This window comes from Trifolium pratense, linkage group LG7, assembly GCF_020283565.1.
Source record: "Trifolium pratense cultivar HEN17-A07 linkage group LG7, ARS_RC_1.1, whole genome shotgun sequence".
Lineage (NCBI taxonomy): Eukaryota > Viridiplantae > Streptophyta > Magnoliopsida > Fabales > Fabaceae > Trifolium > Trifolium pratense.
This window is the reverse complement of record NC_060065.1, coordinates 32,134,300-32,147,037: the sequence shown is the minus strand read 5'-3', so window position 1 is coordinate 32,147,037 and position 12,738 is coordinate 32,134,300. Positions and strand designations below refer to the sequence as shown.

Sequence of the window (12,738 nt, the reverse complement as noted above, 5' to 3'; positions counted from 1 at the left end):
AAAATTAAGCAATTATGAAACTTAAGTGGCCAAAATTGCATCTAAGCCATATTTTCAATGAAAATTATAAAGAATATCGAAAACAAAATATTTTAAAGATAATTTAAATTTCCACTGAAACCCAAGCAAAATTGAAATTGAAATAACTTTTATGCTTAAAAAACAATTGCAACACCACCGCTGATATTTATAGATGAACCCACCTCTCTATTGTTTATAAATTCCCGATGTGGGACTTTAGTAATAGGTTGGTTTCAAAGCTCAAACTAGAGTCACTACATTCCATGTAGTAGTGAGTGTTCTTAATTCTTCATTCCTTCATCAATTTCTTCTTCCACATTCTCTAAAATTTGTTTAAGAATATTTTCTTCTTCTGCTTCAAGCTTTTGCATACACTGTTCAAAAGCAGATACTAACTCTTGACTAAATATTGAATCTTCACTTGCTTCATCTTCATTTTCATTTCTAATGTTTGTTGATGAATAGCTTCCAAATTTTGGTGTGACGTAGGAACTAGGAGAGTATATTCCATCTGCAGGAAGCCATTTTCTAAGAGTAGCAATTGCAGGAGATTCAACATTGGATGGAATTATAAGGGATTCTAGTCTCTTTGCTATATCCTTTCTCTTATTTCCCTTCTCAAGAACTTTTGTTTTATGACTTTGAATCACTTTCTCATTCTTGTTTAAGCATAATGGTTGCATTTTCTTGATGGTAGAATCTTTATTCTGAGTATGATGAGTAGCATCATTCTAACTACACACATTCAACACAGCTTTAGGGTAAGTTTTGCCATGTGTCAATCACACAATGCAGCAGAAGAAATCTTAGCTGGACAAAATGACAAAAACTTTGCTTCTTCTGGCCATCATTTTGAATTTCTTTTCCCTCCCTTTCATCTCATTTCTTGCTGGGCCAAAAAACACCAGTCCATCCTATTCGGTCCAGTCCAACAAACCCAAACAAAAGAGAAAAAACAAATCGCTATCTGGCAAAAATTACTTCTTCTCGCATAACCTTTCTCCCTCCACGCGTTGTACACAGCAAAACCTAGCTCCATTTATGCAAATCCCCTGAACAGCACTGCACGTTTCAGAGAGTTCAGACAATGAAAGCAACATCACGTTCCTCTCTCTTTGGTTTCAAATTTCAAATTCTCCTTTAGTTTCATCTTCCACACACTCTGTCACTCTATCTCTCACTATCTATCTATCTATCTATCGAAATTTCCTTCCAATTCCATTTCTAAAAACACCAAAACCTATGGTAGGAGGAAGAAGATGACCGAGATTCAAGAATTTGGAGGAAATAAAGCTACTTATGGAAGAACTGAAGAAGATTTTGGTTATACTCATAAAGGTAACACTGTGATATAAAATATTTTGGTTTTTGTTTGTTCATTTAGATTGACATAAATAGATCTTTTGTGTATGTTTTTAGGTGTTTTTTGAAAAAAAGAACCTATGAGTGGCCATGAAGTTGTTCTCGAGTAAGTTTTAAACTTTCTGCAGCTTTATTTATTTATTTATGTTTTTCATTTTTTGTTTGTTTCACTCCTCTGCTTAATGATTGATTGTTCGCTGCTATTGAAATTTGTTTCAATTGATTGTTCTCTATTTTATTGAAACAGGATGATTCATATGTTGACATCTATATCAGTACAATTGAACTGGACTTTGTAAGCATTCACATCCACCACTTAATCTTTGCAAATCTCTTGGTAAATTTATTCTTTATTGTGTTCCTTTATTTTATTTTTTTGTTTAGTGCAACTAAGTTGAACTTTATTAATTGATTTGTTTTTTGTTTGTTTTGGTATATAAGTTTGCATTGTTGGAAAACTTGAGTTCCTAATATTTCTCAAGTTACTCATATTGATAGCAACTGCTTTTAAATTTTGATTTCAAATTAACAACTAATTTAATTTATTCTATCAATTGGTTTTTGGATGAAGTAGGTTTTTGGATTTCTATGTAATAGTTACAACAAGGAAGTTGAGAAAGTCAATATAATTTCCAAGAAGATTAGAGCATGAATTTCATGTCACAGGTAAATGGAGTAATGATTCAATCTCACTTAATTAGGCTAACCTCATATTACTGTGTTACAATATTAATTGATACTGATTCTATTGATTTCAATGTATGCTTTACTGGCTTTTTTTAATAAAAATGTTAATATCCGGTTTTGTTTGGCCACAAGTTTTATGCACCAGCCATCAAGTTTACAGAAATCCAAGAAGATTGATGAACTTTCTTGAATATGTTGCTCATTCTCAATGTTTGAATCTATGATCTTTCTTTACTTTGTTGGATGGTAAATTGATTTTGCTTGATTTTGAATCTATTTTGTTGATTTTGATTGCTGACAACTGTTTGGAAAACCTGCAGTCTTTTCTATATACCTATAATTACATGACATTATTAGTCTTTTATTTATTTTTTAATTGCAATCAGGTTAAAAATATTCTGATTTTTTTTTTGCAGCCACACAATAATGAAGAGGTTTGGTTTCTTTCCCTTTGCCACATGTGGATAGACATCAGCCATTAATTAGGAATAATGACTGTTAGTTTGATTTAATCTATTAGATATGCCTTATTAGTAGGAAATTTTAGTTAGTGCTTCATTTGCATGAACAAACCTTCCTATTATTTTTTAACCATAAACACATGAGTTGATAATTTCAAAATTAGTCTTTGTTGATATATAGCACCTTATTGAAAAGGAACTAATATGCATCAGCTCTATTTTGGAGGTTGTGGTTTAATTTCATGCCTTGAGTGATCATAACATGATTTATTATTGAGAGTACTTTGTCAGTTAAAATGATTTATATATATGGAATGATTTGCACCAGTGTATCTTATAATAAGATTTGAACCATGTCTTTCATAAACTTGATTACGGTTCCTTTTACAGGTTCTACTAACCGAAATTAATTCAAGGTTTTTCATTTTACTTGAGAAGAGACTTTTGGTTTGGAAAAAGGTTTTGCTACACCGCTGCTACAAATATCAGCTACAACTGCAGAAGTGAGAGATGATGGAGTTTGAATGGTCACATTTAGTTAAGTTGAACTTTTTTTGGCTTTGTCAGTTTATGTTAACCTCAAACAGTCACAAAGATGAACATTTGAATTCACATGGTTCAAGAAAACTCATTGATTGAAATGCTATATTGTTTTTTATATGTTGAATTAGAATTTTTTATAATATGATTTTCTTGCTTTTTATAATATATTTGTTCTGTTATGCTCCAATAGGAACAAACTACAAGATGAATTACTTTTGTCACATGTTGTCTCGGAGGGCTACTGTCATGACTTTTACAATGGAGATTAACATTTGAATGGTTTCTGTCATGGAATTTTAATATTGCCATCATAAATAGTTGAAGGGGAGATTAATTGAAGAGGATGAAGGGCGCATAACTCAAACTATGAGTGCATAATGTAATTGGTCCTGTCAAGTTTCAATGAAGAATTGGAAGTAGAAGGTTATGATTAAATGGTGACAATCATTGTGAGGTCATTTACTTTCTTTCTTTTATTATTGTCACTGATATTCACTTTATTTTCTACTGGTTGTTTTTCGACAGAGGATATTCTTCCTCCACATGGGGTAATAATAGCTCTGGAGATGCATGCATAAGCAAAACAATTTAAGAAGTACAAGCTCTAAAGGTTAGTAATCACTTTGGTTCCACATGGGATAATATTTTGCCTCTTATTGATTTGTTTTTATTAATTTAGCATGCTGAAGTAGTAGGGATGAAATAAAGTGAGAAATAGTCAAAGAGATATAATGTTTAACCTTTGGAATTGGTTAATCTTAAGGCCTATAACTTTCACACAAGGCCAAACTTTTGGCTTACATGTAGGTTTCTTTTTGTTACATGAAACTGGTTTGAATTTGATTTACATAAAACTCGAAATTTCGGTTCCTCTTTGCAGAGGAATTTAAGGTGATTTATTATTAATCACTGTTAATTGCTAACTATATTGGTCTTTACTATTGAAGTGTCATCCTTAACTAATTATGATATGGATCAATATGTCATGTCTTTACTGTCAGATTTTTTATCAAGTTTTGAAGGATATACTAGACTAATTATGTATCCCTTCACAAATTGCCCTGTTTAGAATCTTTCATGACTAATTATGTATGCTCTTCATCAGAGTGTGCACAACACCTTTATGAAAATGCACACTGGATTAGAACGGAAACTTGAAAAATGGATACACAATGACTTATTGGTTCAAATCTACTAGAGTCCTCCAAACAAAATGTAGTATAAACATGGTGTAGGTTGATTGACCAAAGTTGTTCATTCCAATACCTGTTTTTCTGCTCTTTTTTCCCACATGGGAAGCTAATTGCTTATGTAGGTTAACTGATTCTAATCTCATTGTCTTCTGTTATAATTTTGTCATCAACTATTGACATGGGTGTGGAATGGTTGCAGGAAAGAGGTAAGATGAAGGGAGGTTAGAAAGGGAGATAACACCAACACAAATTGTTACAGAACAATGAGATCATTTTGAGGACTATATATAGTTTTATAGTGTGTATTATTTGTTTGTTGTATAACATAGGGATTATTAAATTAATGAATCTATTTCAATTAGGAATGTAAGTTAAGAACTATTGTTTGAATTGTAGTGTAAACTCTAAATTGTCTAGAATATGAAGAATAAATCACTTTCTTTTCTGATTTTTGTCCCTAATTTTTTAATGATTCGTTGCTAAGGTATTGGTTATTACACATATACAGTAGTTGTAGTATCTGAATATCTTGATATTGGCTGTATGTTGAAAATACATCCTGTTCTTGGTAGTTTTTATTTCCTTATTGGATTTCTCATTTACTATAACGATATCAATCAAATTGGTTGATGGTTCCAAATTGGTTTTGTCATTTTCCCTGCTGATTTATTTTCTTATTATCATGTCTGATCTGATGATTAACCATTTGTGAACATTTTTAAGATTTAATTTCTTCGTACAAGGCATCAAAATGGTACCATGATGTAATCTGCTAAGGGAAGTTATAATCTTTTGCATTAGAGGAGCTAGAGAAGAAGATAAAGAAGTTATTATAACTATATGACAAAGAGCATAATAATTGCTTATTATAACTATAAAGAAGTTTTTTATGTGGTGGCTTATGTGATATTTCAAATAGGATATATCTTCTCTTTAAATTCATATGTCATATTCTATAGTTAATAGTTAAATTTTTTGTCATTTTTTATTGTTCAATTCTTATAACACGGGAAATTATAGTATAGACTATTGTTGAATTTTTGTCACTCTTTATTGTTCAACTCTTATAACACGGGAGACTATAGTATAGACTATTGATATTATATATAAATAAATCATATAATCAAGTAATTTGTTCTTCTATTCCGTGTCATTTTTATTGTATAGTTAATAGTTAAAAATTTTGTCACTCTTTATTGTTCAATTCTTATAACACAGGAGGCTATAATATAGTTTGTTCAATTTTTGTCACTATTTAATATTTATTGTTCAATTTTTCTAACACGGTAGACTATAATATATACTATTGATATTATATATAAATAAATCCTATAATTAAGTAATTTATTTCTCGATTCTGTGCCATTTTTTATCATTCTTTATTGTTCAGTTCTTATAACACGGGAGGCTATAGTATATACTATTGATATTATATATAAATAAATCATATAAGTATAATTATGTTTGATGTGTTGTAGTTTATTATGTTTTTCAGTTCGAACTCTATCTACATTTATTATCACTTAGATACTCTTAAGTTATTGTTTGTTTGTTGGTTTAGGTTTTAACTATAACAACAATTATATTATTATACGTCTTTATTATATGGTTGTGTTATGTTAGCAATCAATTGTCTAAGTATTATATTTAATGAGATAATACAATTGCCCTCGCCCGTGCGTTGCACGGGTTCCTAACTAGTTAGATGTACATTCAGATACCTGTCCATCATGTGTTAGCCAATGTTGTCAATTGCGGATCGCATAAAATAACACTTTATTCAAATTGTACTATACAACAGTGGTATAGCACCACTCTACTATAGTCGCATTTTCACAAAACTTTGTACCAAATAAGCCATCACGGAACAATAGTGATTTGTTCTAATTCCACTATGCAATAGCGCTATAGCAGCTATTTAACAACATTGGTGTCAACTTAGTGGTAAAAGTTTGACCTTTGTAACCTTAAGGGACTGAGTTCAAATCCTCTATTATCAGTGTCACTTTAATTAATAATAATTTCTCGTTTCCACAATTTAAAAATATAGTAAAATTCAGATACCTGAGTCATCGTCGTCATCATTGCTGAGTCATCGTCGTTGTCATCATCATTATAATCACTTCGCTGAACTATTTGTGACTTGCTTAACCAAATTCTGTTAACAATATCATCATATTCCTCAACTGTGTGAAAACTTCTACTACCTAAATCACTCTTGGATCTCAAATCATCTTTATCTTCAGAAGAAGATGAACTCTCTTGACTAAGAGAGTATGCAATATGCTCAGGAAAATGCCAACTTTTGGACCTGTTCTTCTGATCACTCTCAAATAGTTTCGCTTCTAATATTGTCGAATGTTCCAAATTTTCATCAATAACTTCAGAACTTTCAGGCTCAATAGCTAGTTTTGAAGTTGTGTTAGAACTTAAGCTCTTAGAATGCAATTTATTGGATAGCTTATTTGCTGTGCAGACAAGAGCAGCAAGATATTGGTCACTACCACTAGTTGAAATGATTAATTCTTCAAGCAAAGGAATACTATTAGCTTTTGATCTTTGATTTCTCTCTTCATGGTAACTGATTGATCTTGCTATAATAAGTTTTGATGAAATGCATCCCATGGTAAGTATCTATGGAACACTTCACACCTGATCACAAGGGTGAAAGGAAATATAAACAAGGCTAGCAGTGTATAAAGTCCGGACTCAGACACGGACACGAGATATGACTAATGTAAAAAAACATAGGATCAAGGGAAACAAAATTCTTTTGAAAAAGTTCATTGGAATCAAGGGAAACTAGTTCTTTTGACGTGTTTAGCTGTTCTCGAGTATAATTGATTCTAACTTATTGGAGCTATAATCTGGAGAGTTTGCCACTACGATGGATTTTTAAACTCAAACTTATTGTTCAATCTACTTTTTACACAAATGTATTCAAATATAAATCAGTTTACATGTAACTCACTTTTAAGCAGAAAATAAACAAATTCACGAGTCTAGAGGATTAAATACTTACAAGTAGTTGATGCCAAACTTCAAGCCCTTATCTGCAAAAGATACAGAACTAGGATGAAAACTATAAAGCAGAATACTTATAAGCTTAATGGTATGAACATGAAACAAGATACTTTTAAGATGAAAGCAAAATCCAGCATGGAACTTAAGACATTAAGACTTTTTACTTTTCAACTATATGCATAAAAAATACAATCAAGCATTGCACTTAGGCTCATCTTTATTACCTGATATAAATTTTGTAATAAGATTCAATGATGAACATGTCTTGAAGACTTGAGAATAAACAATTTTGTGTTGGAACTATGTTTTCTACTTTAGACTAAATAAGTAGAGTTTTTTTATTTGATATCTTGGAAATACATTGTTGGTGTGTCTTTTCTATGTATATATGAATTTACAAGTTGATTACACAGTGCTCAATGTAAACTGCAGCATAATAAACAATCTCATTCTTAATCCGGATTTTGTGCAAATATATATTTTCTCATACAAAAAGGCTAAGGATTATTTAATCCTATACACCAACTTTTATGCCAACATCAATTGGCCAGATTTTGGGTTATGAAAAGGAAAACAAAAGAATGTGCAGGTGTTATAAGAGTGGAAATTATTCAAATTTCTTTTTGTTTTATAGGAGGACAAATTATATTCAAAGTATTATCGGATACTTTGGTCCTTGGAGTATGCTTCTCTCAATATCTCAGATTCGATTCCCCCTGGTGTCAATTTCGGTGGGCACTACAGAGAAAAAAAAACTCTAACTTTAAATGGGGTCCCCGCAAGTGGGCGGTGGGATTGGTCCCTTTAGATTAGTCGGTCATAGGGCCGGATACCAAGTATTTTTTTTAAAAAAAAAATATCATCGTATACTAAATGTACATACTTATTTCAACCGGTATTCAAACATTAATTTATCATGTGAGATTTTAGTCATTTCTATGAGACTCAACTATGTTGATATAAAGGAACAATTTTATTACTATAATTTTGAGTATATAAAATTCCAATGTCATAAATTAAATTAAAAAATTAATGTATTTAAACCTCAAATTAATTAAAGATATAGACTCTAACTTTAGAGGTGGTCACTGGTCAGGGTCAGCTTAAGGACTAAGGAGGCTGCAAGAGACATACATACTATCATTTTGACAATCAAACATGGGTAGGTCCTACAATTGATTAAAATTTTGGATTTTAGAACTTAAAAATTATGTACCTAAAGTAATGCATTAAATAATGGTACCCTCTAACCTTTGTAATCTGCCACGTTTCCAACCCAAAAAATGTATTAGTATTAAGCTATCAAATGTATGTTACATCAAAAGAAAAAAATGAAAAAAATGAATTGGACAGCAAATAATGGGGGTCCCTAATTAAAGCCCTATATAGAGCCACCAACTAAACTATTTCCAATTCATACATGAATTAAGAATAACTAGTTAAGATTGATTTGTCACTTCATAATGATATGTCACAGTTGTTTTATTATAACATTAGCAAACAATTTTAAGACAGAAAACATGATACTTGCCCCATTCCATTTTTTGTTTGAAGCTCTATATTTTTATTTTCCTTTTTCCACATATTTACTCCACGAGATAATCATGTTTGAGGCAAAGTTGATACTATATGTATTTTACTCTGTCGGTCTTAATTATTTTAGACGAATATTGCTTCTGTCCTAAATTATAAAATTATAAAGTAAAATAAATATTAATTAAAACATAATAATTTTGAATAAATGGAAAGAAAAAAAAAATTGGGTCAGGCTGTCCCATTAGTCCACATAGTCCATATGGGTCGGGGTGGATTCGCTAATACATAGCCCAATAATAATTGGGTCGGGTCAGTCTGGTCCATTTATATAATTTGGCCCACTGGGTCGGACCAGCCCATCTAACAGCTCTATTCGTATGTACCCTTAGGGCGTGAATCGATCATCTCATATCACATGATTGTTGATTCCATCGAAATCCTCACCGTTCATTATGAAGGAGATAAATAAAATTTGCAACAAATGAGATTGAAGGGTGAGATTTGAACAATTGAGAAAACATGGGAGAAAATTCAATCCCCCCTTCATGTATATGTTAACATTCTCCAATGAAAGTATATGATGTTTGTGAGTGCAAGGTATCATTTCCTTTTTTTTTTTTGTATAATTTTAATTTTAGTCATTTTAAATTAAATCAAAACTGATAAGAGAATTTGGAAAACGTAGAAAAATTGAACTCATGGTGTCTGTGATATCACATTGAAGTTTACCCAATGAAACAGCTGCAATTAAATAAAGTAGCAGCAGAACATGAGATGCATGTTTGATTATAGGATTAGGACATGATCAATGCTGCATAGAATATGGTCACAATGATTATCTTACTCATAAAACATTCCATAATATACAAATATTATATTTCAAAGTTAAAATTTTCCCTTAACAATCTAGTATCATATTCATAACTACATGTTTCATGTTTCATGTAAGTATTTAATCATCATTTTATTGTTTGCACAATTAAGATACATCACATACATATTTATTCTAACATAAAAATTTCCATACAACATAGTATTTGATAAACTGTCACAAACTTTATGAATTGAAACTGATTTGATCAATGATCACTGGCAACCACCAGGTGCAAAACCAAGCTTGGAATTGGCAACATCATAAGCCACTTTATATGTTTGTTGTTGATAATTTCCAATGATGGCAATAGAATTACCCTCAGAATTACCAGCAAATGCCAAACAAGTAACTCCCTTTTCAAGTTCAAGAAGGGTATTGTGACCCTTAAGTTGTAGGCCAGCACCCCCTTTAAATATCAAAGCAATCTCTGGTGCTCCTGTTGATATTCCTTCAACACTGCCCTTAAAACAAGTATCCAATATAGCAACTCCTGGTGCCTTTTCATATTTCTTGGACAAAATCGCCACAAAAGCATTTTTCAATGCATTATAAACCGGCGCAGGTAACCTAGTAATAACTGTGCCAGAATCTATGATAGTAGGAACCTTATAACTTGATGCTGCAACTCCTATAGGCCTTCCTGCTACATTGATTGATGTAAATTCTATAAAATATAAGCTAGGTACCTTTGGATTCTTAAGTAAAGGAGTGAACTTGTACGACGAATATGGTGTCAATGATGAGGTTCCAATTGACAAGAAACCTTCCTTGTTGGAAGGGTTTGGTGTCGAGAAAGATGTAGGAAGACAATAGGAAAAGGCGTTTCCGTATTTTCCAGACAATTGCTCAAGCAAGGATAATTTGTCATTGGCCAGACCGATTATACCTGCGGACCTTCCAAACAAACCTTGATTATCTTGGCCGCAACCGTATACAAAATTTGGCAGTGTCTCTGACGGGGTTAAGGCTAACACATCTTGACTCAAGTAACCGAGCGAGAAAGATGAATCACCATAGCTTGCTTTGTAGACACAAGCATTGGATACTTTTGAACAACTTGGTTCATTGAGTGTGGAAGCTTTGAGAGAGGAACATTGAGGGGATGGACATGGTAAGGTTTTATAGGTTTTAGACGCGGAAGGATTGAAAATCGGATCAACTTGCGCATGACAGTATATAGTACAAGGTTGACATTGGAGCCAGGAAAAGGAACTACCTGTGTCTACAATCAGGCTATAATACTTTATAGGGGTACCAAGTCCTATTTTTGCATAGTAATTGCCTGAACCAATTAACAAACCTGGTTTCAATGGTGTGCTGACAAGTTTTGGTTTTGGTACTCCAACTTTATTATCGGAAGAAGTAATAGTATCAGAGTTATTGGATAATCTTGAGTGAAGGTACCTGACACGCTCCGCGTCTTTCGCGAGCATGTCAGTGAATAAAACCGATGTGGAATTCGGAGAGGAGTTGAGAGCTTTGACATGATACAATTTGAGATGCATACCACTTTGCTTGTGCCTTAAACCATTATCTGCAAAATAAACTGTTTGCAAGTTTAGTATACATAATTGGGTACAAACAATTCAGAATTTAATCATTCTAATATTGAAAATGTAACACCAAATGATAAGTGATGATATGTTTTGTGAATTAAAGAAAATTAAAAACTGCTAGACAATAGAGGAAGCTTCTACTTCCATCAATTTGAAAATTAGCTAGCAAGGTTTTGAGATTTGAGATACATGCCTTCAATTTCCACAAGAGAAGATGCTATTGCAAGATGTGCAAAGAAAACTAGAAACCAAAAGAGACTCATCTTGTACACTGCTGTGACAACTCTGAAAGATTGGTTTGTGTGGTTAGTTTCTTTCTTACTCTCAGCAGATATATGGCACACTATATCTCTAGTCTCTATTTGTAACAAAACCGACATTTTATAAATACTTTTAAAAGTTTGGAAAGAGAGAAATTATTATTAAGGCTAAATTGCACTTTTGACCCCATAACTTTTACAAACTTGCGGTTTTGGCCTCTTAAGTTTCAAAATAACACTTTTGGCCCCATAACTTTCACAAAATTTTGATTTTAGCCCCCATACCAAGTCAAAGCGCGTGTGGCAAGTCATGTTGACGTGGCATGTGAGTCATTGTCCACATGGCAAGACATGCTGACGTGTTATGTGAGTCGCTTGCCACATGTGCGTTGACTTTGTCAAAATCAGTGAAGGGGTCATCCTTTTGCAAAATGGACTAAAGTTAAGGACACAAAATCGCAAATTTGTAAAAATTAGGAGGACAAAAGTGCAATTTAGCCAAATTATTATTAATTATAGTGGAACTAATGACTACTACTCAAGACTTAAATATAAGCAAAGTCAAAATATATTTGGCTTAAATGTAAACCAGATACATTTTGACTTTTGTTGATATTTAAGTTCAGAGGGAGTATTTTAAAACCATCTCTGAGGAATTCAAACCATGTCCGTTAAGATTACAAAGTCAAACTCTTAGCACTAAAACTGAAAATTGCACATTAAAAAATTAATTTTTTGTATGGTGCCAAATGTCAAATGAGTGTTGGGGAGTCCGGGGAAGCTCGGGAGAAAAAATGGGTCAATGCTCCAGGACCACACAAGAGAGGGAGACGCCACATCCCAACCCAAAACCTTAAGGTGTTAGGTTAATGGGTCACCTCTCTTATAAATTCAACATTCTTCCCACACATAGTCAATGTGAGACTTAAACACTCACACTTGAAACCCAACATTCTCCCCCAAGTGTGAGTTCCCCCACATACTATAGTTGATCCAAACTAGGATCCCCTCCTGCTCCCCCACCAAGCCGAACCTAGGCTCTGATACCACTGTTGGGGAGTCCGGGGGAGCTCAGGAGAAACAATGGGCCAATGCTACAGGACCACACAAGAGAGGGAGACGCCACATCCCAACCCAAAACGTTAAGGTGTTAAGTTAATGGGTCACCTCTCTTATAAATCCAACATTCTTCCCACACATAGTCGATATGAGACTTAAACA

The 12,738-nt window shown here is 32.7% G+C and overlaps 2 protein-coding genes and 1 long non-coding RNA gene across 4 annotated transcripts; 1 reads left to right on the top strand and 2 right to left on the bottom strand.

Moving 5' to 3' along the window:
• Window positions 1-153: 153 nt before the first annotated feature.
• LOC123897485 lies at window positions 154-7,863 on the bottom strand. Its single transcript, XM_045948145.1, has 5 exons — window positions 7,516-7,863; window positions 7,290-7,320; window positions 6,332-6,919; window positions 5,970-5,988; window positions 154-748 (listed from the first exon to the last, which is right to left on the bottom strand). The coding sequence occupies exons 3-5, from the start codon at window positions 6,890-6,892 to the stop codon at window positions 303-305; spliced, it is 1,026 nt and encodes a 341-aa protein (XP_045804101.1). The 5' UTR covers window positions 6,893-6,919; window positions 7,290-7,320; window positions 7,516-7,863; the 3' UTR covers window positions 154-302.
• LOC123897488 lies at window positions 765-4,715 on the top strand. Of its 2 annotated transcripts, none has more exons than XR_006805028.1 (6): window positions 765-1,359; window positions 1,441-1,489; window positions 1,631-1,720; window positions 1,958-3,511; window positions 3,600-3,684; window positions 4,467-4,715. It is a non-coding gene; the product is annotated as an uncharacterized LOC123897488 (long non-coding RNA). The 2 variants fall into 2 exon arrangements; XR_006805029.1 differs by having other exon boundaries at window positions 780-1,359; window positions 1,631-1,678; window positions 2,922-3,511.
• Window positions 7,864-9,772: 1,909 nt separating the features above from the next.
• On the bottom strand, window positions 9,773-11,629 carry LOC123897480 (aspartyl protease family protein At5g10770-like). The gene is made up of 2 exons (XM_045948138.1): window positions 11,451-11,629; window positions 9,773-11,235 (listed from the first exon to the last, which is right to left on the bottom strand). The coding sequence occupies exons 1-2, from the start codon at window positions 11,518-11,520 to the stop codon at window positions 9,914-9,916; spliced, it is 1,392 nt and encodes a 463-aa protein (XP_045804094.1). The 5' UTR covers window positions 11,521-11,629; the 3' UTR covers window positions 9,773-9,913.
• Between the last annotated feature and the right edge of the window lie 1,109 nt (window positions 11,630-12,738).

Bases quoted from the DNA above. Each gene is read 5' to 3' on its own strand.
- LOC123897485 (XM_045948145.1), bottom strand. From the start codon at position 6,892: ATGGGATGCATTTCATCAAAACTTATTATAGCAAGATCAATCAGTTAC.
- LOC123897480 (XM_045948138.1), bottom strand. From the start codon at position 11,520: ATGAGTCTCTTTTGGTTTCTAGTTTTCTTTGCACATCTTGCAATAGCA. The intron at 11,236-11,450 runs GCATGTATCTCA...TTTATTTTGCAG, and splicing joins TTCTCTTGTGGAAATTGAAG to ATAATGGTTTAAGGCACAAG.